This window comes from Neodiprion fabricii, chromosome 5, assembly GCF_021155785.1.
Source record: "Neodiprion fabricii isolate iyNeoFabr1 chromosome 5, iyNeoFabr1.1, whole genome shotgun sequence".
Taxonomy (NCBI): domain Eukaryota; kingdom Metazoa; phylum Arthropoda; class Insecta; order Hymenoptera; family Diprionidae; genus Neodiprion; species Neodiprion fabricii.
Genome location: NC_060243.1, coordinates 5,651,326 through 5,676,737, shown reverse-complemented (window position 1 = coordinate 5,676,737; position 25,412 = coordinate 5,651,326). Strand labels below are relative to the sequence as shown.

Here is a 25,412-nt window from a genome sequence, read left to right as displayed (position 1 = left end):
ACCGGTCTGAAGTTGGCAAGAACGCGAATTTACTTTTAGGCTGCTGAGAAAACGAACAACAAGATTAAACCTTTGGTTAAAATTAGTCGACAATGACGGAGTGCTAATTAGTTGACGTTCTCTTCCAGGTTCATATCGCTAATTAGCTCAAGCAAATCCACGATATTACCGATCGAGTATCTACACCAAAATAAAGATCGATCACGGAGGTTCCGCAACGAACTTTGATCCTGACTCCAGTGACTGGCATCAAGCTTCGTAGCTTTTCAAAAACGGGAATCTAACCGGTCAGAATAGCAAGTATTTTCCACGACCGGATCAGCGATGACTCAGAGTCTCTGGCCCCCCACAAAAATCCACCTGTCCTCGTTACTATGACGCAGAAACACAACAAGCCCCGGATCGATAATGGGCTTCTGGTACCGGTCAGAGGTCCACGAAGAAGAAGCGCGACGCTAAAGAAGTGGATAAAAATTCCCCATCCCAAGAGTGTGAACCGTAATCAACACAGACGTGAATCAGTAGACGTACAATACGAATGTCCGGTAATCGGTGACCCTTGACCCTTGAGAGATCTCCATTTCCTCCGTACTCCAGCAACGCGATCTCTTTGTTCTCATCGGACGCCAGGGTTCAACGCATAGTACAGAGGCGGAGAACGCGTGTCTGCGATATAAAATATCATCAGGGTCACCGTGATGCGTGACGTTCGGTAAGCGGCTCTGCTGCAGCCACGCCGGCACAGTCCGCGGTGTGCAGCGAGCCGAACAACGAGTGGTTCATCCAAGTCGAAGTCGAAGAGGTGTTCGACCGATTTCTTCGAGAGTTCATCCGTCCTTCAGCAGCGTCCCTCTTTATGAGAGTGGGACTGGCTTTTTGGCACTGTTTTCGAGGCCTCCGGTACGCTCGACCATCGCTTGGCGCCTGGGCCGGTGGAATGAGGTGCGATAAGAGCGAGCAACGCGTGCCGAGATTGGAATACGAGCATCCGGTGCCACCGCAATGACCGGTGGTGATTCGCTGGGACGATTTTACTCCGGGTGTCGACTGGACACACACCGATGAGAACCTGGCCAAGCTGTGCGTAGAACGCGCAGTATCCGCTTTTGCCATTCACCGCGGCCCCGACGCCGTCGGTACACTCCGTAAACAAACTCTCAATTTTTATTTCCATTTTCTTTTCGGCGCAGGATATTTATAAACGTCGTCAGATGGCTCGGACCGTCACCTGCCTCCGGTATTTTCTACTCGCCTACGTCATCCTGCTCGGCGTAAGTCTACCACCATCCACTTACTACCACCACTTATAATGTCGCACGTTTCGCATTCCAGTTATTCCCGGTCCTCCGATGACCGTGTGTCGTATAATCGTCGTCGGCGAAAAGTTCGAGTCGTTAAACCGCATCTTTCTGCAAATTTAGAAGACACTTGTTGTGGCATTTGAAGATCTTTGCTAAGGCGGAATGTTTTGTCGGTGATTCGTGATTTTTTAAGTTACGGCGTAAAAATGAACCCACCGTCGTTCCTCGACCGTGGATTTTGTCATCCCGCGCTGTGTCTATACGGGTACAACTTTGATACGCGGTCGGCTTATCTCGCGAGATTACGAAGCTCGCCTCTGATATCGAGAATCATAAGACGCGGAATGAGCGATCGGAGCTTCTTTGATGAAATCTATCTTCTTTTTATCAATTTCAACAGATTTCTGGCATCATCGTCTCCGTAGGATCTGGGATATTCATTTACCAGCTGAAACAGTACCGGCCCTTGACTCCGGACGATGTCTGCGGGTCGTCGATCACCCTCCTGATCATGGGTCTGGTCACTTGTCTCCTTGGATGGGGGGGATGGCACATCGTCGATTCGACTCACAGGGTGCAAGTCATATGTGTAAGGCGATCTTTGATGGAGGCCGTTTCGAGGCCTGTGTTATTCTTGTAGAATACACGGTACAATTGAGTCTTTCAAGTTTTGTCGAATTGGTGTTCGGCACTAGGTCCGACTTCCCAACGCAGTGGCAATAAATAAAAAATTTAACAGAAGCCGGTAACACTGAGATCAAAATATATGTAATACCCGAAAAACGCTAAAGACCCGAACAAACGTTAGAACGCTTCGACTTTGCGAAGATACTGCGTCTCGGTTTATAGCCAAAATAAAACTAAAGCTGTTAATTGCCGCAAAGAAAAAAAAAAAAAAAAATCCAGCGGTCTTGATCGAGCGTCGGTGATTCAATTCCTTTGCCGAAAAGATAATGCGAGGAAGTACTTAGGTGCCAATTTCGTATGGGTGCGACTGGTTGAGAAATTCTTTGTAAATAATTGCTCATGACTCATTTCGCGATTATTTATACAACTGTGATAACGATATCTAGGTTCCTGATCTCGGGATCTCCATCTTGTATCATTAAATTAAAACAAAAGAAATTCTCCCACAACTCATGGATAAGATGTACGTCTGGCACGTAAGAATAGATGTTGAGTTTTTATCGGTTTTGCTGACGGTTAAAAAAAAAAAATTCCGATCTAATCAGACTTCATTGAAATATAACGTATCCAATTATGCACCACGATTGTGATTATTCGATATATGTTCACATCGCGTAAAATTTCAACTAGAAAAATCTCACATGGAGCTCGGTTAAAATATGACAACATTTACATTCCGCGAAGTAAAAACGTCGAGTATCAACGTATACCTGGTCGTATATTGAGGCACGAGTGGCTGAAAGAAAAATGTCCTGATTCGAATTCGAGAATCGACGAGGATTCGCAACCTTAAAAAAGACATTGAAACCGCAATTTGAAGGCAGAGCAGAGCGTCCATCGCTGATTTCATCAATTAGACGGCGTTGGTTTTGAGCACGTTCAAAGACCACTCGTAAATCTGACGAGCTTGTTTACAGCTCGCACTGTCGGCGGCGTCATCGTCACGAATGTAATGGAATCGTGAGTCACGTCTGGAGCGATTGCGATCTAATTTCTGATTTTATCTTTCAAGTTTGCCGTGGTTTTGGGCACGGTCGCCTTCGTGGAAGCCGGCACCGGAATATGGGCTGTGATTAAGCACGAACAGATCGACCCTTTACGCACTTCCGACCACGAGACGGCCTTCGCTCTTGCTACAACCGACGAAAAATCCACATGGGATCGGATGCAAATAAGGGTAAGTTGTCGAAAGATTGCCGATTCTAATCCCTCGGAGCATAATATTCCACTTCCGCAAGGAATCTTAGATATCATCTGACGTTGCTGCGATAGGCGGTACGAGATTTCATCAAGACTTGATTGAGATCGTTGATACGGTAACTGCTTCTTTATCAGGTTCCGTCGACGAGACGATTGCATCAATTACTATAAATGTTTCATTAATTTTCGCGCTCGCATTCGGGTTTAAAAACGATGCATAGAAATTTCTTCGGCTAATCTGTTTCGCATTTTTGTTCAGCTGGGCTGTTGCGGCATCGATGGACCCGCCGACTACAGGATCCTGGACTCCGTTCCTTGGTCCTGCTGCGACACATCCTCGGTAGAAAATCCAGAAGCCGTTGCCAGTGGCACTTGTACCACGATGTATTCCAGAGGATGCTTACACTTCGTTGTTAACCGAACGCGTTCCATTCTCCTTCACGTTTTCCTACTCGCACTTTGCTCCGTTCTCCTCCAGGTGAGCGTTAATTGAGGTGAAAATGGAGAACTCAACGAAATGATTATTCATTCGTTGTTTGCTCGGTATTTAAGGGTATTTATAAGATAGAATTGAAATTCATTGCCAGTGGGCTTAGGCGATGAACTTTCTATTGTTGAAAATAGGAAATTCCACCGATTTCGTACATTGAGAGCACTTGTTCAAAGAGCTAGAAAATTTATCATCACTTTTCAGTGTTCAAAATTCAAATTTTGGGGAAAGCTTGACGAATGCGGATTTCTCATCTGAAAAAATCAGTTGAAAAAATGTGTTTCATTTACCTGCCGAGAAAAAAGCGCGCAACCAATTGTTAATTCGTGTTGGGTTGCGACTATTCAGGCGCTCCGAAACCACTTGTTTGAGTTTCGGTAAATCAGAGATTGTACAATGACTTAAAATCTGCAAAAAGAAAAGAACATCATTTGCTCATTTGTTCAGAGAACATGAACTTACGTCGTAAAATGAAAACAATCGCATAATAAGATATGGTGTCTTGTTATCCCCAAGAAAATGTTGAAACTTTAGACGCATGTGCAGTTTTTCTAAAACGTTTAATGCTTGCCGCTATTTCAAACAGATGCAATATTTTACAAATTTCAGATATCACACAAGCCGATCCTGCGAAACGAAAATATTTGAGAAATGAATAACGAAAGTAAAATTTTTTACTTTAATAAATATTATTTCGTATTTTGAAATGTGAAACTATGAACAAGTTATTAGATGAAAAAATGATTTGAAATGCGATAAACGAAAATAGTCCATCTCTCGTCATAAAAACCTGGCATTTTATCCGTTCAATAAAACTAAGCACATGTTTTTTTTCCTCTCTTCCAAAGGTGTGCGGGGTGATATGCGCATGTTTCTTTGCTCGAGCGATAAAGGAGGGCGCTGCAAGAAGACGTCGTGATATCCTGTCGCTTAGCGGGATGAGAAACTCCCGGAATGCATCGCCTATGCGAAATGCATCCAGTACAGGGGTGGATTCTCAGCTGGTGGTTAAACCCCGAGTACCGCCAAGACGAAAGACTTAGTTTTTACGTATGACTTATGATAGTCAAATAGAATATGGTATAACCTTGATATATACCCGCAGAAATGAGATGAGAATTGATTATCTCACTCGTTGATTACGCCTAAGTTTTATTATAGAAATAATCTGTACAGCAACCGAACTGAATTTTGTACTGCATATAATAGTATTTGCTTTTATTCACCCACGTCACGGTTATAGCTCATTGTGTGCAGGCTGCTCAGCACATAATACATTGTACATCCATTGTAGACGTAAGTGACTTTATCAAATCAAATAAACTATTTATAACTTGGGCAAGCGTTCAAAACTGTTTACCAAAATTCGACGTTCCTTGTTTTCCTATTTAACTACCATGAGACTGACGAGGAAAAATGTGTTTGTGGCTTTACGCATTTCTTCCAATTCTAAATTTCACCATTTTTCTAACCATCGTCAGTTCATAATACTCTTTCTATCGGATTTTCGAACTGTCGCCAAGCCGGATTTATACGCGTAAAACGACAGAATCCAGCGATATTCAATTCACCGATTATCTCTGATTTGATTTTTTTTTACGTCGCCTCGCCGACTGGCAATTGGTCATGTTGGGATAAATCCTGCTCTACGAAAAACACAGCTGGATCGATTCGAGCGAAGAATGCACGCAACAAGTGTTACGACAAGTGCGCAGCGTTCTGGAAAACTCGGCACAGCTCATCTCTCGTGACAGTGTGAGTAACGTGACGTCAATTTTACGCTGACGACTTACAGGCGAGCATTAGTCAACGCATAACGCACTGATCTGATCAGGAAAGGAGTCATCAACCGAAGATAATCGTCGGCTGTAACTCGATTCATGGTCAGAATCGAGCGACTGACGAGATGCGGTCATTTTTTCCAAAGAAACCTTATCTCTACCTATCCAAAGATTATACCAACAACTCGTAACAAGGCTGTACGCGTTAACTTTATATCACGACAATAACGATAGTGGAGTCAGAGGCAAAACAAACTTGCATATCTCCTGTAAGATAAAGTGAAATTTACTCAATGCGATTTTTCATAAATGAGTATCGTTTGCTTGGTTTTTCGTAAACTAACCGAGGTACGAATTGCACTAATTGTTTTTAAAATGTAATTGCACGCAACAAGTGCGTGCATTGTAACTGTAACGCGTGTGTAATTAAATGAGCTAATTCCGAAAGTCCACCAGAGTACGCGGAGTAATTAGGTCTCATTACGAAATGTATTATACGCCGTATGATGAACATGCCACCGTTACTTTTACGCTGCGTTGACAATGAGACTAAAATGGAAATGACGCATACAACAGCCTACCTAACTCGATTTTCTACCAAGTGGCACTGCGGAGTATTATCTTATAGGTAGAAATCTGCGAAGAGAAGAGAAACAAAGATCCGTAATTGAAACTCGGCCGCGCCGCGGATCTGAAAATAAAAATAAATCACCGGTATAAAGATTAAAAACGTTCAATCGTGCAGCTTAATCGGAATTGAGCCGATTTAATCATGCGAGATTGTAAAAATCGAACGAAATAAACAGAGGTCTAGATTTTAATTTGCACTTGTACATCGGTTTAAACAATTTCCATCAGTCGTTGAATAGAAAACTAAACCTCGATACTAGGGAAAAAAAAAGGATAAGACAAATGACAATTGGAATGACGAGAAAAATCGGCACAGCCACGCCTCAACGATAAGAGCGACTAACCGAAGGCGGAAACTGATGACGTGAACACCCAGACAGAAATCCTTCACAAATGCCTAAAAATATCTGCACACTCATTATGCGCATAAGACCGAAACTGCGAGTATTTTGTTGAGATACGAGTAGGAGCGTGAGACGCGAATCGAAAGGAGCGTCAAGGAATTATCCTGACCGACACGCGACAGCAGCCGCTCGTCAATGAAGATACGCTCGGCAAAAGCACGTTCGAGAGTTTCGAAAATAAATCGTCACCCGGTAGTTTTCCTATTTCTCGAAGGCATGCGCTGACGATTGGAAACATTGGCGTACGCTCGTCGAGTTTAAGCTTCGCGTCGCTTTGTTCGTCCAATGAAACGCTCACCTAATAAGTCAGTGGCGTAGAGGTTCGCCAGGTTGAAACAAATTCAGGCCCGTTTCCACCTGTTTGAACGTGAAAACAATCGCCAGACTCGAGCACAGTGATAACGAAGCACGCGGAGGTTGGATCGAAGAAAGTTACAACCGTATATTTGAATTATAAGCGTGCCATTCGGGGCATGACAAGCGTGATTTTTTCCTCGGACCTTCAGAGGGTGAATTTCCCAGTTCAAACTGGCCCTTCGCTTATATTCGTTTTCTTTAACAAACTTGCGATACTCCTTTCTTCAACCGTCGGAAAAGCGCGACGAAAATTCATTCGCAATCGACCAGGTACGACTGGTCCCTATCTCTTTTCTACTATCTCGAGTGTCGAGTGATAGATAAAAGCTCCTGGGACAGGGGGGCGCCTGCTTTACACCGAAGCGTAGCGCGGGCTTGGAGTCAGTCGAATCTGTGCCACAGTGCGAAGCCGACAGGGAGCAGAGCGGAGCCTTCATAGTCAGACCGAACACCGTATACCCCTCCAATAATTATCGAGAACCGACACGTCAAGGATATCGCAGCCGAGAACAACCAGAGTTTCGAAAGTGAGGCTTGAAGAACACCGACGGAGAATCGCTGCTGCATCGTTGAATTGTGAAAGAAAGTAACGGAACAGAAGCAAACATGAGCTGCGGAATATCGTGTATCAAGTACCTCCTCTTCATATTCAACTTCGTCTTTGTCGTGAGTTATTACAAACTGATTACTTTACACCTTATTAGACGAATTAATATCGTCTGCAGACATCGCAAGCTGTTACAGAAGCGGAGACACTCCGATGTATCATCGAGTTTCTTGTAACTTTGATACGCGATTCAAAGCCAACAAATCTCGAATTCGAAATTAAATCATCAGCCTCGCGTAAACTGGTTTTATCTGCTTAAGACAGGCGACGGTTTTTAGCTAACTCAAAAATTACGTCTAAATTGGAATTTGTTTGTATTAAATCCCTCCCCACTTCTGCATTTTCATTTATTTATTTATTTATCTCGCCGTGACGTAACGGCGAGGATGCAGCTGCACCGTAACGTTCAGCCGGCGTTATTTTCGAAGGGAAACCTGTTTGCCCCTTCGCATTCCGACTAGCCGACTCTACCTGGTCCGAACAATGCGGTGCTGACTACCTGCAGAGGTTCTTTTCATCTCTGAGAAGTTGAGACGCTGAAAAGTGTACGATAACTCGGGTAACTCAGAGACCGAATCGTCTGCGGAAAATCGACGCTTTAGATACCGCATTTTTTCATCCGGGGTGTACGGGCGGAAGTCGACGCCGCCTTTTTTTACCGAAGGTTCCTCCGCGGTTACGGTTCATTAGTTAGAAAAAAGGCGGCAATAATTGTTCGCCGTTTGAAGGCTGGTTCGGCGGCTTGAACTTCGAGGATAAACTCTTACGAGGTTGAAGTTGGTAGCGTTTTAGATACTTTAATAACGGATGTCAGGAAGAATCGTTGATTCGCAGCCTCGGTATCGCCTGAAATTCACTTGGTAAATCGTAACGAAGTAAACGAGTTTATATTTCGAAAAGCCAGATCCTTCAAAGTCGGTTTTCAAATTGTACGATTTATTTCATGATACTTTGCCACGAAGCCTGCAAAAGCTGCACGGCATGGCCCCGGTTTCTTCGATCCGTCCGGACAACCCCTTTCAGAAAATTCTGGCGCCAACCTCGTCTGGAGGAAAACTAGTGCGTCACGTCTGGACCGAGAAATTGGTTGTTTAACCCTCCAGCATGGGCAATAAAGAGTCGCGCCATGGGTATCGATTTCTCGAACCTGCACGTTGTGTTTACTCCGTCGCGTCGTTCGGTCGAGACGCAGATGAGGAAGGTTTGAATATCTTTCCTTATCCACATCATCTTCTTTTCGGACCACCATTAGTCATGAAAATTCACTTACTTTGTGTATTTAAACTTTCGGTACACGAACTTGGCCCTGGTTCAAGCATCGTCAATGATAATTAAGACGCCTTAACGGTGCAACAACAAATAATCAACTTCATTCAGCCTACGCGAAAACAAGCGGATTAATTAAGTTGACGAAGTATCTGTTGAAAAAAAAGAAATAAAAAGAAAAAAAAAACTAATCTCGGTTTGCTGTATCTAAAAAAAAAAAAAAACAACGCACTCCGTTTCTCTGACAAGTAACTACCGATGAAAATTTCAGTACAAGTTCTTGGTTTTTCCTTCAAGCGACAGTCTATTTTTGAGATAGCAGTATCTAATCGAATTAAATTTCCGGCCTTTTTTTTACCTTGATTTCTATCAACATTATCACGTATACGAGCTTTACCGATACACTCAACGCTTTGCGTACAGTAAACGAGCAGCTTATCTTACGATTCAAATAAGAAATACTATCTCGTGAACGAATTGAATTGCTTATTCCTCAATAAGCTCTTTCATACGAAATACCTTTACGGTCAAGACCCAACGAAAATTGTATTAAATTCCTGATTAAAATAAAGATTATTTAATTTCCACGGAAACGTAGTTTTACAGCGTTAATTTCCAACGTTCGGTGAACGAAAATTATTTCCTCGAAGAAGTTGTATTGAATTCAATTCTCGTACACACGTCGTTGCTCTTACCGAGAAATAGATTAGAAACCACGATTGAACCCATGCGCACGAAGTCGTTCAAAGTCAGTGAGGAGAAATCTGTCATCCACCCAATCCTTGAGTATATTAAAATCCGCCCGCTGATCCTACCAATCGATTCTATCGAAGTAGGATCTGACGGGAAGTCATCGAAACTATTCAAATTATCACATCATCCCGCGATGCATGTGACTAAGAAGAAACTTCTACAGCTCTTCTTCGCCTAGGCAGAGAGAAAGAGGCTGCAGGTAGTACAACAGGTTCTCAGAATCCCGCTGGTCCCGGATCCAAGGAAACTGTATACCTGGTCTCTAGAGTTACTCCAGTAGATCGTGTCCCGAGACTCGGTCCGTGACGACTTCTCTCCTCTCTCTCTCTCTCACGCAAAGTCAACAATGGTGGATGGAACGGGAGAGAAAAGGAGACATCGGTTTAACCTCGAGCGCAAACTGGTCTCACTTGTCTGCCACGTCGTAGGAGGAGGGCTATGACGAGTGTGTCCCTCTCTTTCGTGCCTAGGTCGAACATGCAATGGTTACGAACCAACCGCGTATGTGTACGGATGCGTTACAATTGAACGAACCCGAGCAACGGCGCAATAAGTGCCTTGTACACACCTCGAACACTGGTCTCTCTATGGACTTCAGTGGGGATCGGCAGCCGCAGCGTTGCCGGACCGATCTGCGCCGGCCTCACGTCCAACTCTGCCATCGCGTTCTAGCTAAATAAAAAATCCCTGACGTCACCCCATTATAAGAGCCGTGTACAGTGGGCCGAATAAGAACATTCCGCCTCCGACATGACGCCGCGATCATCACCCAAAATCATTGGAACCAAAGATCGTGCGGCGAAACGATTTCTTTGGACCAATGGTACCCACAGCATGGATCATCCGCCGTCAACCCACCTTCGCTATTCGCGATCTTGTAATTTTATACCATTACGTGTTATTGGTATCCGTGAATTGTAAGCGTTGCCACGTCGTGGTAAAGTTGTTATTATACTTGACTCCTTGGACTCTGACTGGTTGCGGTTTTCCTGTAATCGGAAAGGATTTTCTCGGTTATTTGATAACGTATCGCAAGCGACAGTAGATACTTGACGTCGTTTCGTGGTCTGCACGATGTATATGGGATTGAGAAGCGCATGGGGTACGATTGGACTTTTTCTTGTACACGTGACGTCGTTCACTGTGAAACTATGTGGGGGTAATGTTGTAAATATTGAGAGTGGATGGTAGCGGAGAATCAGTTATTCCCCGGCTGTTGGGTGAATCGTTCGGCTAGCTGTTAGCTCGGTTTGCTTCGGGCAATTTGCTTCGTATATCAAAGCAGTGGTTGCGTTAGCCAGAATTCTAGAGGCAAGAGCCAAAAGCCAAGAGTGAACGTCGCCGTTGATCAGTTGGCTCCGGTACGCGTACGAAGTTGAAACGTTTCGCAACGTGTTTTCTACAAAAAAAATTCTTCTCGGTTTTCAATAGCGCGATATATTGTTAAGTCAAGATGAGTTGCGCGTGTGAGTGCATAAGATGGCTACTTTTCCTCTTCAACTTTATATTCTCGGTAAGTGCCGCTCTATCCGAGAATCGATGCAACGATTCATCGTACGCAAACAAAGTTCCCCCTGTGAAATCGAAACATTATCGAAGCTTCGTCGTCGGATCGTCATTACGGATGAGTCAACGATGTTTACCGAATTGTTCAGGCACAGATCGTAAATCTAATCACCTACGGATACATAAATTGTCACCTTTGTTGACGGATAGCCGCGTGATAATGTCTAAGGGTACAGCTAGGCGATAAGAGGAGATCAGTGTTGGCTCCCATGAATAATTGTCGTCGCTAATTACGGGCCAAAAGTGTACTTGCGGATAGTTAAATGCGATCAAGTTTCACGCGTCGACACTTCAGGCCTGTAACTGTGATCCGCGATGGAAAAATTTTTCTGTATAATTGTACACGATAGAATGAATAGACATATATAGACTTTGGTCTGCCGATTCAGAATATCAACTTTGTTTTTACGCATCACGTCATGATTCTCTCTTATTCCCGTTATACATGGAGAGATGCTTTTCTCATTACGAATATTAACACTTCGGTAGAATATATTTGAAAAAAAAAAAAAGGAAAACGTAGGCTTGTGTAATTCTTACTCCACTCGCGGACACAAGCTGTGCGGGGTTAGGGTTCGTGGTGAAATTGTCTCAGCGTGGGTTTTTCCATATGATGACAACATTCACTCGGTATTATCTTACGTAGTTTCCCGATATGGGCTCAGAACCGTCGCACCTTGGACTCTCCGTAAATCGTCTTCCAAGGCTAACCGAACCGCCCGTGAAGACCTTGCAGATCCATTCGGGAATCGCTTAAACTAAGAAGTTAAATTCCGAAGCGTCGGTGTGATTGAGACTGACAACGAATACCAAGTATCGCCTTTCGCTTTCACCGTTCGATCGTCCGTTAGAAATGAAAATTCCTTTCACCGGTGGGGCAGACCGGCAATACCGACATTGCACCGCTCTTCGGAAAACGTATATATAGTTATTTTCCCTGAAACTCGAGTTCCGGCTGGTATTAACGACAATAGATAAGCTCCCGATTGTTAACGAGCAGTTTTGACGTTTGCCCGGAAAAGCGCTAAGATATTTCGTTGAAAGTAATTCATTTTCGATTACACCTTTTCTTACGATCGCGATGATATCGCATTGAAACAAATTTAAGCGTACGCTGTTTCCTCTCTACGAGTCAGTGGAAAAAAACCGTGACTGTATAGATAACGCCGATTGCTCATCGCCAAGGAGAATTTTCGGACGAGCGAATGATTTGCGTCCAAGTCCTTGGAAACGAGGCAAAACTGGATTTCATTGAGACCGTAATCCGTTACAATAAAATATCATCTTTTGTCGCTTCGTTCTTCTTCGCAAAATTCGCCTCAGCTCGTCGAACGAATTAAACTTCATAGCATTTTCCTTTTACCTCGGCGTGGATGTATCGATAATAAAGTATATTAATAGGAGCATTACGCAAGAAGCTCAAAGCCGCGGACCCCGGCATCTCCTATGCTCGTGAGATTCTTTCATCCTTGAATACCGGCTCAAATGTTGCATGGCATATATAGGTACCCACGACACTCGTACAGTCACGGTGCTAAATTTATATGAAAATTTTCGTTACCGGTAGATTCAACGCCGCGTTGTCGGTTTGCCGGCATATTCGCGAACCGTGATCCGCGAGGAACGCACGAGGCGATGTATAATGCACGGCCAGTTTATTTTTTTCCGAAAAGTATCGAGCCGGTATCTTTCAGCCGGTTACGACTCTTCAAATAAACGATAACATCACCGTACAGCCTTATGTTTGCCAATGCGAGAACGACGAAACATGGCGTCGTACGGTACGTCGACGATAAGAAGGCCTTTGTCATGGCTGCGTGCGTGATTATTTGCACCGTTGCATAATCCACGATTTTACCCATCTTCTCATTTCCCATACAGAAGCACAAGCACGCTGACTATTTTTTGGGACTTCGCGCGCTTATACGATATTTAAAAAATGTTTCCGAAAGAAATAGAATCGGAAATCGGATTTATAGTCGTATAATAAACTGGGCCTCAAAGTATACTTTGCAATCATTTTTTTTTTTTTTCCTTATGAAACGAGTTATCTGCATTATACTGCGTGTACTCGGAACGGGGCTTTTTGTCAGCTGCTTACTCAGTCCAGGCGACGATAATTTCTTATCTTGAGCAACGCTAATGATAGATAAAATAATCGAAAATTTTCGACGCTCCAATTCGAGGCAGAGACCGTTGAAACACTCTCGGTTCACTCACACTAAGTTAAAAAAAAATACCAGATTATATTTTCATTCCAGGAAGTGGTTATCGTCCGTTAACAGTGTCCGTCGTCTCGACGAAGCTGAAGCTAACGGCCAGGGTTAAAAATCGAACGTTCTTTAATGTTCGTTCGAATGAGCTAGTCAAGACTGATAATTAAAATTTTTTGAAATGTTTTGAACCTCCGATACTTTTATATAATTATGAGGAGAAGACTGAACTGGATTTTTGTGTTTCCAAAGAATTTAACGCGTTTGGATGATTACGCTGGCTGCTAATTTCAGTTTCACGTCTCCTCAGAAAACCAAGAGTTGTATCGTGATGCAAGCCGAGAAATATTTCACCGCTCCGCGATTTTTTGGCAAAAAATGATCTCAAGCATCGTGGAATGCGCGTGACATTCTAATGAGGTTGATAAAATTTTGACAATGTATCTAAATTCGAACACTGCAAGCTTCGGCAGGCACTTTGCCTGGAAACGATGGTCGTTCGATTATTCTACATATAGTTACGTATCGAAAGCCCGTTTCGAGTGGCTCGTAAACATGTAAGTAACGCGAATATGCGGCTTATCTGTCAGGGCTTATCGCATAACCGTACGAATTGGCAAACCGTGATCCGTTATGCGATTGCAGCCGCCGGCCTCTGACCGACTTTAGTTTCCAGAGGATGGATAAATTTAAGGCGATGCCGATGCTGCTGCTAGAGTCCTTCGTCGCGATTCTTCGCACATTTAATCAGGACTTTTCACGTCTTTGCGCTGTTAATCCAGAATTTTCGACAGATTCGGAGGTCTCGTCGATTCGGAATTCCTCGACGATCGCGAACAGTAAATGCATTATGCCCGATTTTGTCGTAATTCGTGTTGAAATGAATACGAGTTCGCGTGTATTCGCCTCTGGTTGAACCGTAACCAGGGGGCTTACAGCGTTTTAGAGATATCACGGTTCGTTATCACCAACGGCTGTGAGTCAGACGCACTTTCAACGAACAACCGATCTGGATCAGTAATCGTCCCTTGCAGGCGGACGATGCGGTTTCCCTTGAGTTACAAGTCCAAGGAAAAATAAAATCATTACGAAATGCCTAAGTTCCAACCTCGATATTCCGGACCACAACGTAATCATACAAGTAACGTCGTAAGAATGAACAATACTCACATTCTGTACCTTAATTCTTTCACAGCTGGTCGGCTTAGTCCTTCTTGGATTTGGCGTTTGGATACATCTGGAATTGGACGACTACCAAAAAATTAGCGAAACCGTCGGAGCTCCAGCAATCGCTCTGATAATCCTCGGCTCGATAATATTCGTAATCGCATTCTTCGGATGCTGCGGAACAATAAGGGAGAATCACTGCATGGTTGTAACGGTGAGTATAAAGAGTGAATAATATCGTACATCCTCGAAGAAGGCTTCCTCCGACTCCGGCTAACCAACGCGATTACATTCCAGTTCGCCGTCTTCCTTCTCGCTATCCTGATCATCCAAATCGCCATCGGTGTATGGGCCTTCCTTATATACAAGGATGTCGGTACCGACGAGTGGACACAGGACATCGCCACCACTTACAAAGACTTATTCGCGAAATACTGGTCCAGCGAAAATGACCAGGCCGTTATCGACGTGGTACAGAGCAATGTGAGTCTCGAAAAAAAAAAATTTACAATTCACAGGTGATATTTGAAACGAGATGCAGCGATACTCGGACCAATCGATAACGCAATTTCCTCACTTTCTATCGCAGTTGAATTGCTGCGGAATAGCTTCATCCGAGGACTACACCAATCGTTCCTACTTCACCAACAGCACCGCCATCCCCTGGAGTTGCTGCGGAAATGCTGAGAATGTCAATTGCGCATCATCGTCATCGGTATACCAAAAAGGTTGTCTCGACTCTATGGAGGAATTCTTCGGCAGCTTTGCAAAGATCATTGGCGGAATTGCCATCGGCGTTGCTGCAACTGAGGTAAGATTTTTGGAATTATTTCGTTAGAAATTGTTATTATACCTTAGAGTGAAAAATGAGGTTCACTTATGTTTCTGTGCTTAATTAACGAATGTTTTTTATACTTTCCTCTTTCAGTTGGTCGGAATAATATTCGCCCTGTGTTTGGCGAACTCGATCAGGAACGACGACCGAAGAGGCTACAGGGTCTAAATGTAACTCGACTGACATAAATCGATCGAAGAAAATACCGCGTGGAGATCGAAAATTCTGTGTAACATTCGAAAGCCAATTTCAATACAATATCCTTGCTAATTTGCATATATTACTCGTATTTTGCACGCGGCGTGCGTGGGAGGATCGGCCGAGGTTGATCTCGTCGAGTTCGTGAAAAGCATTTGAAAAACAAGAAAACAATGGAAAGTTACGACTAAATTCTAGAAAAAAATTATATAAAGCGAGAAATTGTAAACGAATAATACGCACTACGGGTGCAACGATAACAATGTACAAAACCTATTTTCACCGGCTGGTTCGACATCCTCGGTCATGTTGGTCTGATCGTCTCATTAATTGGAGTCGTAATTAAAAACAACTGCTCGCCAATAACTTATGACAACGCAGTGCGGTTGTATCGGGGAGAAATTATTTACCGTAGATAATAAACTTGGATGATGAAAAACTGTAGTTTACTTGCAAAGCTGATACGTATGATATGATGCTTGAAATGCAAGGAGATGAAATTCTTTCACCATATAAATTCATAAACGTACCATTGTTGAATGAATAATAATGTAACACGGTTGTATCGAAAAATTTGTTTTTTCTCCTCGCTTGGAGATTTCTCAATTGTAAATTTTTTTTTTTTTTTTTCTTTCGTTTCATTGTTTTTTCTTTTCGTCCTAGTTACGTAAATCTCGACTATACACTATGATAATATATTTATTATTATATTTTATCTGCTTCTTGTGTACGAAGCTGTGAATTCTACGATTTGTGGCTTTTTCATTAGCGCGAGGCTCTTTTTTTCTCCTCCGTCACCGTAATAATAATTTTACTATTATACACCGTTACACTATGTATACAATAATTCCTTACGGTAGATGTACACGAGTTTTTCGTTTTTTTTTTAATTATTTTTTTTTCCCCAAATGGAGCAACACAAAAATTTATACACATTTTATGTACCTATACATCTAAGTATACAAAATATTTTAAATAAAAAAAAATATTGCTAAATTTACACCAAGGTTTAATTAACCACGCTCTTTATTCTTACATTTACCCATCATCTTCCGGATCTAGATTATTATCAATCTTTTAGGTAGCCCAATACATTCCATATACGACAATCAATTTTTCATACCAAAACCGCATACGCTTAGGCTCAGAGCATTGCATGTTTCGTTTCCTCTGACATATTTGCCCGTAAAATATCGTTACAGGTATCAATACGTATGAATCGTATCTGCTGATTATATGTATAGGCTATATTGATTACGTCGTCTTCTTGGTATTCGGCGTTTTGAGTCGTGAAAAAACTCAATCGTGATCAACGTATTACTACAATTCGTCATTCCGACGCGAAATTACGACGCGTGACACGCGCATCGTACGAAGTTGGAACGGGGAACGAAACTGTCTACTTTTTTTCAACGGGATCCGTTAGATCCATGCCTCATTTTGTAAAATCACAAGTCTCCCAAATTTTTCTCAGGCAGATGAGATCTCACTCGATTCGCGTGATTTTTCAAAAAGGATCATTCAACGTAATAACGATTGTTCGGACTGGGTTATATCAAACGATTCGAAAAAAGAATGGGAGACTTTGAATTTTATATTGGAAAGCATAGCCGTAAGACATTCGATAATAACGTTAACGCTGGATGTTAACAATTGGATATACTTGCAACGAAACTATTTCTCTCGCGCAGCTTTATGATCGATGCCAAAACCGAGAGGTGATATTGTAATTAAATAGTCTCAAAATATGCCTCATATAATTATCTACACAATCACAGTTTCGTTTGACATAAAAATTATCATTTCGATTCCACAGACCGATAGTTCCGAATGAATTTCACGGGTGTTGCCTGTAATTTATATTCGTTCGGTTATTTTGCATTTCAAAATTTATTCTTGTCGCAATCACGAGACACCGCATATCAACGAAATTGAAATAAAACGCCCAACATTGTTTCCTGGTCCGTTAGCCGTTCTTAATCTATCATCTACTACATACGATATTTTTATAACATTCAGGTAAATGTTTTACATTCATGAAATACGAATAATCTTATCGATTTTCATTATCACCTGTTAACAAAGCGGACACGACGCGTTATATTAACGCGTGGATATTTGTGCAGAACGGTTTTGGTTTAACATTTAATTGCCGTGCAGAGTGCCAGAAAATTTCAATATCGAAAATAACGTTGGTTGTGCGAATCACAAACTATTCTTAATATTGATGATAATCTACGCTGATCAACACTCATGGGCTCAGGCATGAGGCAGAAAATGATTTTAGAGCAGCGCTTGCACGGAAAGCTTACTTAAAAAGCTGTGATAAGATGTATAATTCATGCAACTAAATATATCCAAAGAACCGGAAGAAATTCTATCAGAGAAGTGAAGCACTTTTAATTCGTGTTCTACGGAAAGTAATCGATCGTTCGTGATATTATTTAGCCGAATACGGCGCTATTGAGAGGCACGGTTTTCGCGAAGAGAAACAGGTCTTTAAAAAAGCAAACGAAGCTCCAACTAACACAAAAGTTGGAAAGTTTATTGGCCAAAGAGCTTAGACACGGTATGTAAGATGTTAAAAACGGTGTAAACTGATTGGTCTTCGTAACAAGTGTGAATATTGCGAGCACCGTGAACGGTGTAACTATTTTGAGTCCTGAACGTAAGGTGAACAACGTTAATAGTTTTGGTTATTGTTTTTGAAACAGCTTATACGTTAAATATATTTTTCTTACTCGTGTACTCCATGCTTTATCATACATTGCGTATTGCACTGTATAAACGTACCGTTGTATTGCCAGATACTTTTTTTTTTACCCGCAATGTGTTGTTTGTAAAAAAAAATTGACTTCAAATCACGGTCTTACATACAGGTCTGGTAACTCCGGCACTTTTGAGTGGTAGCGGGTGTCACCGTTAGTGAGGCACACGGTCTTGTTTCCTATCTATCCGCTAGGGGCGCCATTGGCCCGGGGTATGATAAATATAGATATACACCGATAAGATAACCTGCTCATCGAAGTTTTTGACAATTCATAACTCAGTGTAAAGTGTGTGAACGGTGGATCATCTACACAAGATCTCAAACTGTCTCAAAAGTTGTGAGCCCTCGCTTGATGTTTATGGATTTTATTGACTTAAACATTTGAGGATTCCGTTAAAATAAAACAATCATGACGCCCGCCATGGAATGCTGATAAACATCTCAATCATTTTTTATTCGCATCTTTCTTCATTTTTGAGCGTTATTCAGGATTTTTGATTCCGAAAAATTAGCTGTTAGGATCTGATTTGTGATTGGCTCTCTCCGAGGGGGCAGCGCTGTAGACGGCGAAGACGAGAACCACGGTTTTGCCTCATTATCTGAATAATTCCCCACCCTACTAGTTTCCGGATCTGTATGTAAGACCGTGCTTCAAATTAACCGCCACATTTGATAATGAGGGTTATTAATGTGTCCTGCGACCTACCGGGGACGCTAGTGAGCTGAATGAGCATAATGGTCTCATTGCATTTAGCGACGCGTTTTGTCGGTGAAAGTGTAATTTCTTACTGAAAAATTCTTATCGATTTTAATTACACAGTATATGGTTAAATCAAGATGTGTTAGGTGTATCAAAGGTCACTCGATTGTTTTCAATTTATATTTTTATCAAGTACCGCCGTACCAGAGAATCGATGCAATCATTCATCGTACGGAAACAAAGTTCCTCCTGTGAAATTGGAACATTATAGAAGCTTCGTCGTCGGATCGTCATCACGGATGAGTCAGCGAAGTGGTTCGACTTCCTCGTAACGATTTCCTTTTACATATAAGTCCAACAAAAGATAAAACCAACACGTAACGCTCAAGTTCTGACATCATTATATCGGACTATAACATTATTGTATAAGCTGCGTCGTACGAATTAATATTTTTCATACTTTGTGTGCTAATTTCTTTGTAACTAGTTGATTTGTTCCTCCTTGAATTTGGCGTTTCGATACACCTGGAATTTGGACGACTATCGGAAAATTAGTGAGAGCGTTGGGGCTCAAGTCGTTAGGCTGATAGTCCTCGGAAGTGTTCTTAATCGCATTCTTCGGATGCTATGGGAAAGGGAATAAGGAAAAATCACTGCACAGTTGTAAAGGTGAGCGAAGAATCAATGACATTGTATATCTGAGGAGAAGGCTTCTTCTATTCTGCTACGTCAAAGCGATCAGAACGAATCAGCTAACGAGCACGATCATTACTTTCAGCACACCGTATTCCATCTTGTAATCGACTAAGTCGACATCGGCTTCAGCTTCAATTTGACTTTCAAGATCCCGCAGAAAAGACGAGAATACAAGTGTTTCGGACCGCTTCTAACATCACCTCCTTATGGATTTTTCATAATTGAGGTATCGCGCACTTGAAGACGGCGTAACTCGGATATCGGATTTCAACGTGTACTTCGAGTTCAAAGGTGCGGACCGTCGAATGCGATACACCGAAAAAATAATTACCGGATGCTCTTAAGATAAATAATGCATTCTTGAGAAACAATTAACGGAATTTTTGAAGAATTCATCGCTATCAAAGGGCTGAACCTGAATTATTTGGTCACAGTATATCGACATATGTATATCGAGTGAGCTGCAAAGTACGCGCGAAGAACAAAGGTCGATTAGACGTTTTATTGAGTGATTGAATTCAGCGTATCATCATGGCTGCTGAAAGTTATACTGAAAGAATACGGTCCATAGAACAGGCCGTAGCGGTTCATACCACAGGTGGACTGGAAGCGTGGATCAGGTATTGTGAGGACTTATTGAGTGAGTTGACTCCACACTTAGATGAAGAGAGGATAACTATTCCCGAGAAACAAATGTATTTATCGAAAATCAGTCAAGTTAAAAGCTTACAATTACAACTGGAGAATTTACTGGAAAACGGTAGTAATAGAGTCAAGTGGTGTAATTTAGAGGTAGCTTTTAAGAGTCGCATACAATCAGGAATGATAGTGAACTTCAAACACGTGGATACGAAAGCTTTTATGGAAGAATCACAGACACTTTTTGAAAAGCAGATTGAATCCGCATTGAAAGAAAAGAATGCTTTGAAAGTAAACACTGTTTTGACTGCAAAATATTTTGTTTCGAAAAACGATGAGATGACTCTTGAAGATAAGTATTTTAACACAAAGAATTCAGAGATTCTACGAACGACCGATCTGAAAGATTGGTTTTTAAGAAATGTAGTCGATCCTACCCTCAAAAAAATGGAAGAGTTTGAAGAACAGGGCTCAGGTTGGGCCTTCAGTTCGATTGATAACTTAAGAATTAACATCAACAAGTACAATCCTATGCGAGTTGGCTCATATATTGAATTACCCTCAGCTATCAAGAATAAAACAGCTTGCGTCAATGTGCAGAACACGGACAACGAATGTTTCAAATGGGCCGTGTTGTCTGCCCTACATCCGTGTCGTAATGCGCAGCGAGTTGATAACTACAAACCATACGAACGTGAATTGAACTTCGATGGAATTGAATTCCCCGTACTACCGATACAGATTCCGGATTTTGAGAAACAGAATAATATTTCTATTAACCTCTTTGATCTGCAAAAGAAGAACGGAAAGTTCACAGCACTTCCTCACCACAAAACTACTCTGAAGAAAGAAAAACATGTAAATTTACTTATGATACAAAATTATTACTTCGATGAAGGATCGGAAGTAGAGCAAGATGGGAAAAGCGATGAGGAGGTGGAAATCCGATATCATTATGTTTGGATCAAAAATCTGTCGCGATTGATCTTCGACGTTTCAAAAGAGAAAATAAAAAAATACATATGTGATCGGTGTCTGTGCTACTTTCGAACAAAAGAAAAGTTGATTCAACATGAACCAGTTTGTGGAAATTTGGATGAGGGCAAGGTCGTGCTGCCTATACCGGGAAAGAATATTCTCACGTTTAAGAATTTCAAAAATAAGTACAAGGTGCCGTTCATTGTTTATGCCGATTTCGAATGCCTTCTGAAGCCAGTTCGATCAGTTCAAAGTACTTCCAAAACCCAGGTGATCCACAATCATGAACCATTTGACGTAGGATTCTACTTCAAGTGCAATTATGCCGACGAACTATCCTTTTACCGTAGCTATCGAAATAGTGATCATCAAGATTCGAAGCCTGCCGAATGGTTTGTGAAAGAGCTTGAACAGTTGGTTAAGTACATTGAGCCAGTGTTCTGGTGTCCGATACCAATAAATGAACTGACCGCAGACCAGAAAGCGGAATTTAACAACTCATCAACTTGCCACATTTGCGAAAGGAAAATCCCGAGGGAGAGAAAAGTGAAGGACCACTGCCATCTCACGGGAAATTATCTAGGCCCGGCACACGAAGATTGCAACCTAAACAGACAGGATTCCCGTACGGTGCCAATCGTCTTCCACAACCTGAGTGGATACGACGCTCATTTCCTCATCAAAGACATTTCCAGGGGTTTTAAAGGTCGTATAAGTCTTTTGGCGCTGACCAAAGAACGGTACATATCATTTACAAAACATATCGAAGGCAGAGATAAAATAAACCTTCGATTCATCGACTCTTTCCGATTTATGAACCTTTCGTTGGAGAAACTAGCGTCGAATCTTCAAGAGTTGAAAATAGTGAAAAGCGAATTTTCTCCTATCACAGACGAGAAACTGAAGCTTCTGACACGAAAAGGCGTATTTCCCTACGAATATCTCGACGCGTTGAAAAAGCTTGACGAATCCAAGCTACCACCGAAGGGGAAATTTTACAGCGTTTTGAAGAGTAGCAAAGTCTCTGACAAAGATTACGAGCATGCGGAAACAGTCTGGAAAGAATTTGGCATCCAAACATTGGGTGAATACTCCGACCTATACCTAAAAACGGACGTTCTACTCTTGGCGGATGTCTTTGAAAATTTCCGAGACAGTTGTCTCGAGGCCTACGGTCTCGATCCAGCTCACTATTACACAGCTCCAGGCCTAACGTGGGACGCGATGCTTAAATATACCAAGATTGAATTGCCCTTGATGACCGATATAGATATGGTAACGTTTATTGAAAAAGGTATCAGGGGTGGCGTGAGTCAGTGTTCCAATCGATATGCCAAAGCCAACAACAAATACATGCCGGACTACAACCCGGACGAGGATTCGAAATATCTCATGTACTACGACATCAATAATCTTTACGGCTGGGCGATGATGCAGCCGCTCCCCGAAGGTGGCTTTGAATGGGTGTCCGACCCCAGCGATTTAAATTTCCAGAACGTAGCCGATGACTCGTCGGTTGGATACATACTGGAAGTCGACTTGGAGTACCCCGAAGCTATTCACGACAAACACCGTGACCTACCTCTGTGTCCGGAGCACAGGGAGCCTCCTGGCTCCAAGCAATCCAAGTTATTGACAACCTTGTACGACAAGACTCGGTACATTTTGCATTATCGAAATTTGCAGCAAGCTTTACGAAATGGTCTTCGACTCACCAATATTCACAGAGTATTGAAATTCGATCAATCGCCTTGGTTAAGAAAATACATAGAGTTGAATAGCGAAAAACGAATGAACGCTAGAAATAAGTTTGAGAAAGAGTTTTACAAACTCATGAATAACGCGATTGCCGGTAAGACCATGGAAAATGTAAGAAAACGAGTGGACGTTAAACTTGTAACAAAGTGGGAAGGGAGATACGGGGCGGAAGCTCTCATCGCAAAACCCAATTTTCGCAGTCTTTCTGTGTTTGACGAGAATCTTATTGCTGTGGAGTTGGGGAGGATGGAAATTTTGCTAGATAAACCGATATATGTTGGGTTTTGTGTGTTAGACCTATCGAAAACACACCTCTACGATTTTCACTACGATTACATGATATCTCAATTCGCAGATCGTTGCAAATTATTATACACCGACACAGACAGCCTCATCTATGAGGTAAAATGTCCAGATATTTACGAAATCATGAAACGTGACATCCATAAATTCGACACCTCGAACTACGATTCTCAGAATAGATATGGCATTAAGCAAGACAACGAGAAGGTTGTAGGTCTCATGAAAGACGAATGTAAGGGAAAATTGTTAAGAGAGTTTGTGGGCTTGCGCAGCAAGATGTACTGCTTACGTATTGAAAATGAGCGTGATAAAAAAAAAGCCAAGGGTGTGACGAAACCTGTCGTCGAAAACAATGTAAAGTTTGAGCACTATTTGGAGTGTTTGAATGAAATGAAAACTCGGCGTTTCAAGCAACATACTTTTCGGTCTAATTTGCATGCGGTAAATACTGTCGAGCAAGATAAACTGGCTCTTAATCCTGACGACGATAAGCGGCAGTTGCTGGACTATACGACAGACACGTTACCTTGGGGTTATCGCAAAACACCAAGATCAGTTGATATGGACACGGACTAGAAAATGTAGTCAAATATCAAAACCTAACATCAACTACAAGGATCATATTTTTTGTCACTGTAACATTCTCGATGCCAAATAACCCTGAATATTGTTAAAGACTCTTTTCACACATGTTTTAATCTTTATAAACTAAAACTTTGTATTTCATTTCAAGCCGTTCTTATTTTTACTGTGAACGGCTTTTAATTTTTTTTCCAATAAATAAATATGCATTTAAAAAAAATTCTCATACTCGCAATCCGTGACGTTACATATCGGATTAATAATGACGTCATGTAATTCCTTCCGTCGGCCTCCCGTATGTCCTCCAACTTTGGCGAAAAGAAAAAAAGAACTAAACTATGCTGAAATTATTTTTCATCGACAATTCAAGTGTCGTCGTTTCTGTTCGGATTTTCTTTTCAGGCACATATATGTACTTCTTAATGTTATGAACATACATTACGGTATTGCAGCTGCTGCCTCTGACCGACTTCAATCTGTAGAGGAAGGTGGAATTTTTTTAGTTACGAGTTCAATAAATAAATAAAATAAAGCCGTTACAAAATTAATGAATGTGTTTCACAATGCATATGGACATATCATTGTTGAATAGATAATAACGTGATACGTAATGAATCGATATCGTTATATATTGTCATTATTTATTAAGTGATTCAAGAAAGGATAACTTACATCTTTCGTACGCGTTATATTATTATTATTATTATTATTACTATTATTATTATTAATAGTATTATTATTATCATTACTATTCATGTTATTGTTATTATTGTTTTAGGTACTTTAATACATTCTATATACAATTATCAATTTTTAATTCCGAAACCGCATACGCTTAGGCTCAGAGCATTGCATGTTTCGTTTCCTCTGACATATTTGCCCGTAAAATATCGTTACAGGTATCAATGCGTATGAATCGTATCTGCTGATTATATGTATAGGCTATATTGATTACGTCGCTTCTTGGTATTCGGCGTTTTGAGTCGTGAAAAAACTCAATCGTGATCAACGTATTACTACAATTCGTCATTCCGACGCGAAATTACGACGCGTGACACGCGCATCGTACGAAGTTGGAACGGGGAACGAAACTGTCTAATTTTTTTCAACGGGATCCGTTAGATCCATGCCTCATTTTGTAAAATCACAAGTCTCCCAAATTTTTCTCAGGCAGATGAGATCTCACTCGATTCGCGTGATTTTTCAAAAAGGATCATTCAACGTAATAACGATTGTTCGGACTGGGTTATATCAAACGATTCGAAAAAAGAATGGGAGACTTTGAATTTTAAATTGGAAAGCACAGCCGTAAGACATTCGATAATAACGTTAATGCTGGATATTAACAATTGGATATACTTGCAACGAAACTACTTCTCTCGCGCAGCTTTATGATCGATGCCAAAACCGAGCGGTGATATTGTAATTAAATAGTCTCAAAATATGCCTCATATAATTATCTACACAATCACAGTTTCGTTTGACATAAAAATTATCATTTCGATTCCACAGACCGATAGTTCCGAATGAA

General features: G+C 41.6%; 3 protein-coding genes across 6 annotated transcripts; all 3 read left to right on the top strand.

Moving 5' to 3' along the window:
* Positions 1–430: 430 nt before the first annotated feature.
* Positions 431–5,015, top strand: LOC124183461 (tetraspanin-3-like). Of its 3 annotated transcripts, none has more exons than XM_046571987.1 (6): positions 431–1,080; positions 1,191–1,271; positions 1,702–1,890; positions 3,001–3,165; positions 3,448–3,666; positions 4,527–5,015. In XM_046571987.1, the coding sequence occupies exons 2-6, from the start codon at positions 1,212–1,214 to the stop codon at positions 4,719–4,721; spliced, it is 828 nt and encodes a 275-aa protein (XP_046427943.1). In that variant the 5' UTR covers positions 431–1,080; positions 1,191–1,211; the 3' UTR covers positions 4,722–5,015. The 3 variants fall into 3 exon arrangements, with proteins under 3 accessions (XP_046427943.1, XP_046427945.1, XP_046427944.1); XM_046571989.1 differs by having other exon boundaries at positions 431–1,136; positions 1,189–1,271; XM_046571988.1 differs by having other exon boundaries at positions 431–1,271.
* Positions 5,016–7,149: 2,134 nt separating this feature from the next.
* LOC124183462 (CD63 antigen-like) lies at positions 7,150–16,455 on the top strand. 2 transcript variants are annotated; one of them, XM_046571990.1, is made up of 5 exons: positions 7,150–7,516; positions 14,451–14,636; positions 14,720–14,905; positions 15,012–15,233; positions 15,351–16,455. In XM_046571990.1, the coding sequence occupies exons 1-5, from the start codon at positions 7,457–7,459 to the stop codon at positions 15,423–15,425; spliced, it is 729 nt and encodes a 242-aa protein (XP_046427946.1). In that variant the 5' UTR covers positions 7,150–7,456; the 3' UTR covers positions 15,426–16,455. The 2 variants fall into 2 exon arrangements, with proteins under 2 accessions (XP_046427946.1, XP_046427948.1); XM_046571992.1 differs by lacking the exon at positions 7,150–7,516 and adding an exon at positions 10,660–10,989.
* A 2,597-nt stretch (positions 16,456–19,052) lies between these two features.
* LOC124183268 lies at positions 19,053–23,875 on the top strand. The gene is made up of 3 exons (XM_046571548.1): positions 19,053–19,594; positions 19,704–20,180; positions 20,355–23,875. Exons 2-3 carry the CDS (start codon positions 20,153–20,155, stop codon positions 23,873–23,875), a joined length of 3,549 nt encoding a protein of 1,182 aa, XP_046427504.1. The 5' UTR covers positions 19,053–19,594; positions 19,704–20,152.
* Positions 23,876–25,412: the final 1,537 nt, after the last annotated feature.

Bases quoted from the DNA above. Each gene is read 5' to 3' on its own strand.
- LOC124183462 (XM_046571990.1), top strand. From the start codon at position 7,457: ATGAGCTGCGGAATATCGTGTATCAAGTACCTCCTCTTCATATTCAAC. The intron at 14,637-14,719 runs GTGAGTATAAAG...ATTACATTCCAG, and splicing joins ATCACTGCATGGTTGTAACG to TTCGCCGTCTTCCTTCTCGC. The intron at 15,234-15,350 runs GTAAGATTTTTG...TTCCTCTTTCAG, and splicing joins TCGGCGTTGCTGCAACTGAG to TTGGTCGGAATAATATTCGC.
- LOC124183461 (XM_046571987.1), top strand. From the start codon at position 1,212: ATGGCTCGGACCGTCACCTGCCTCCGGTATTTTCTACTCGCCTACGTC. The intron at 1,272-1,701 runs GTAAGTCTACCA...CAATTTCAACAG, and splicing joins CCTACGTCATCCTGCTCGGC to ATTTCTGGCATCATCGTCTC. The intron at 3,166-3,447 runs GTAAGTTGTCGA...ATTTTTGTTCAG, and splicing joins GGGATCGGATGCAAATAAGG to CTGGGCTGTTGCGGCATCGA.
- LOC124183268 (XM_046571548.1), top strand. From the start codon at position 20,153: ATGGCTGCTGAAAGTTATACTGAAAGAA. The intron at 20,181-20,354 runs TACGGTCCATAG...AAAGCTTACAAT, and splicing joins TGAAAGTTATACTGAAAGAA to TACAACTGGAGAATTTACTG.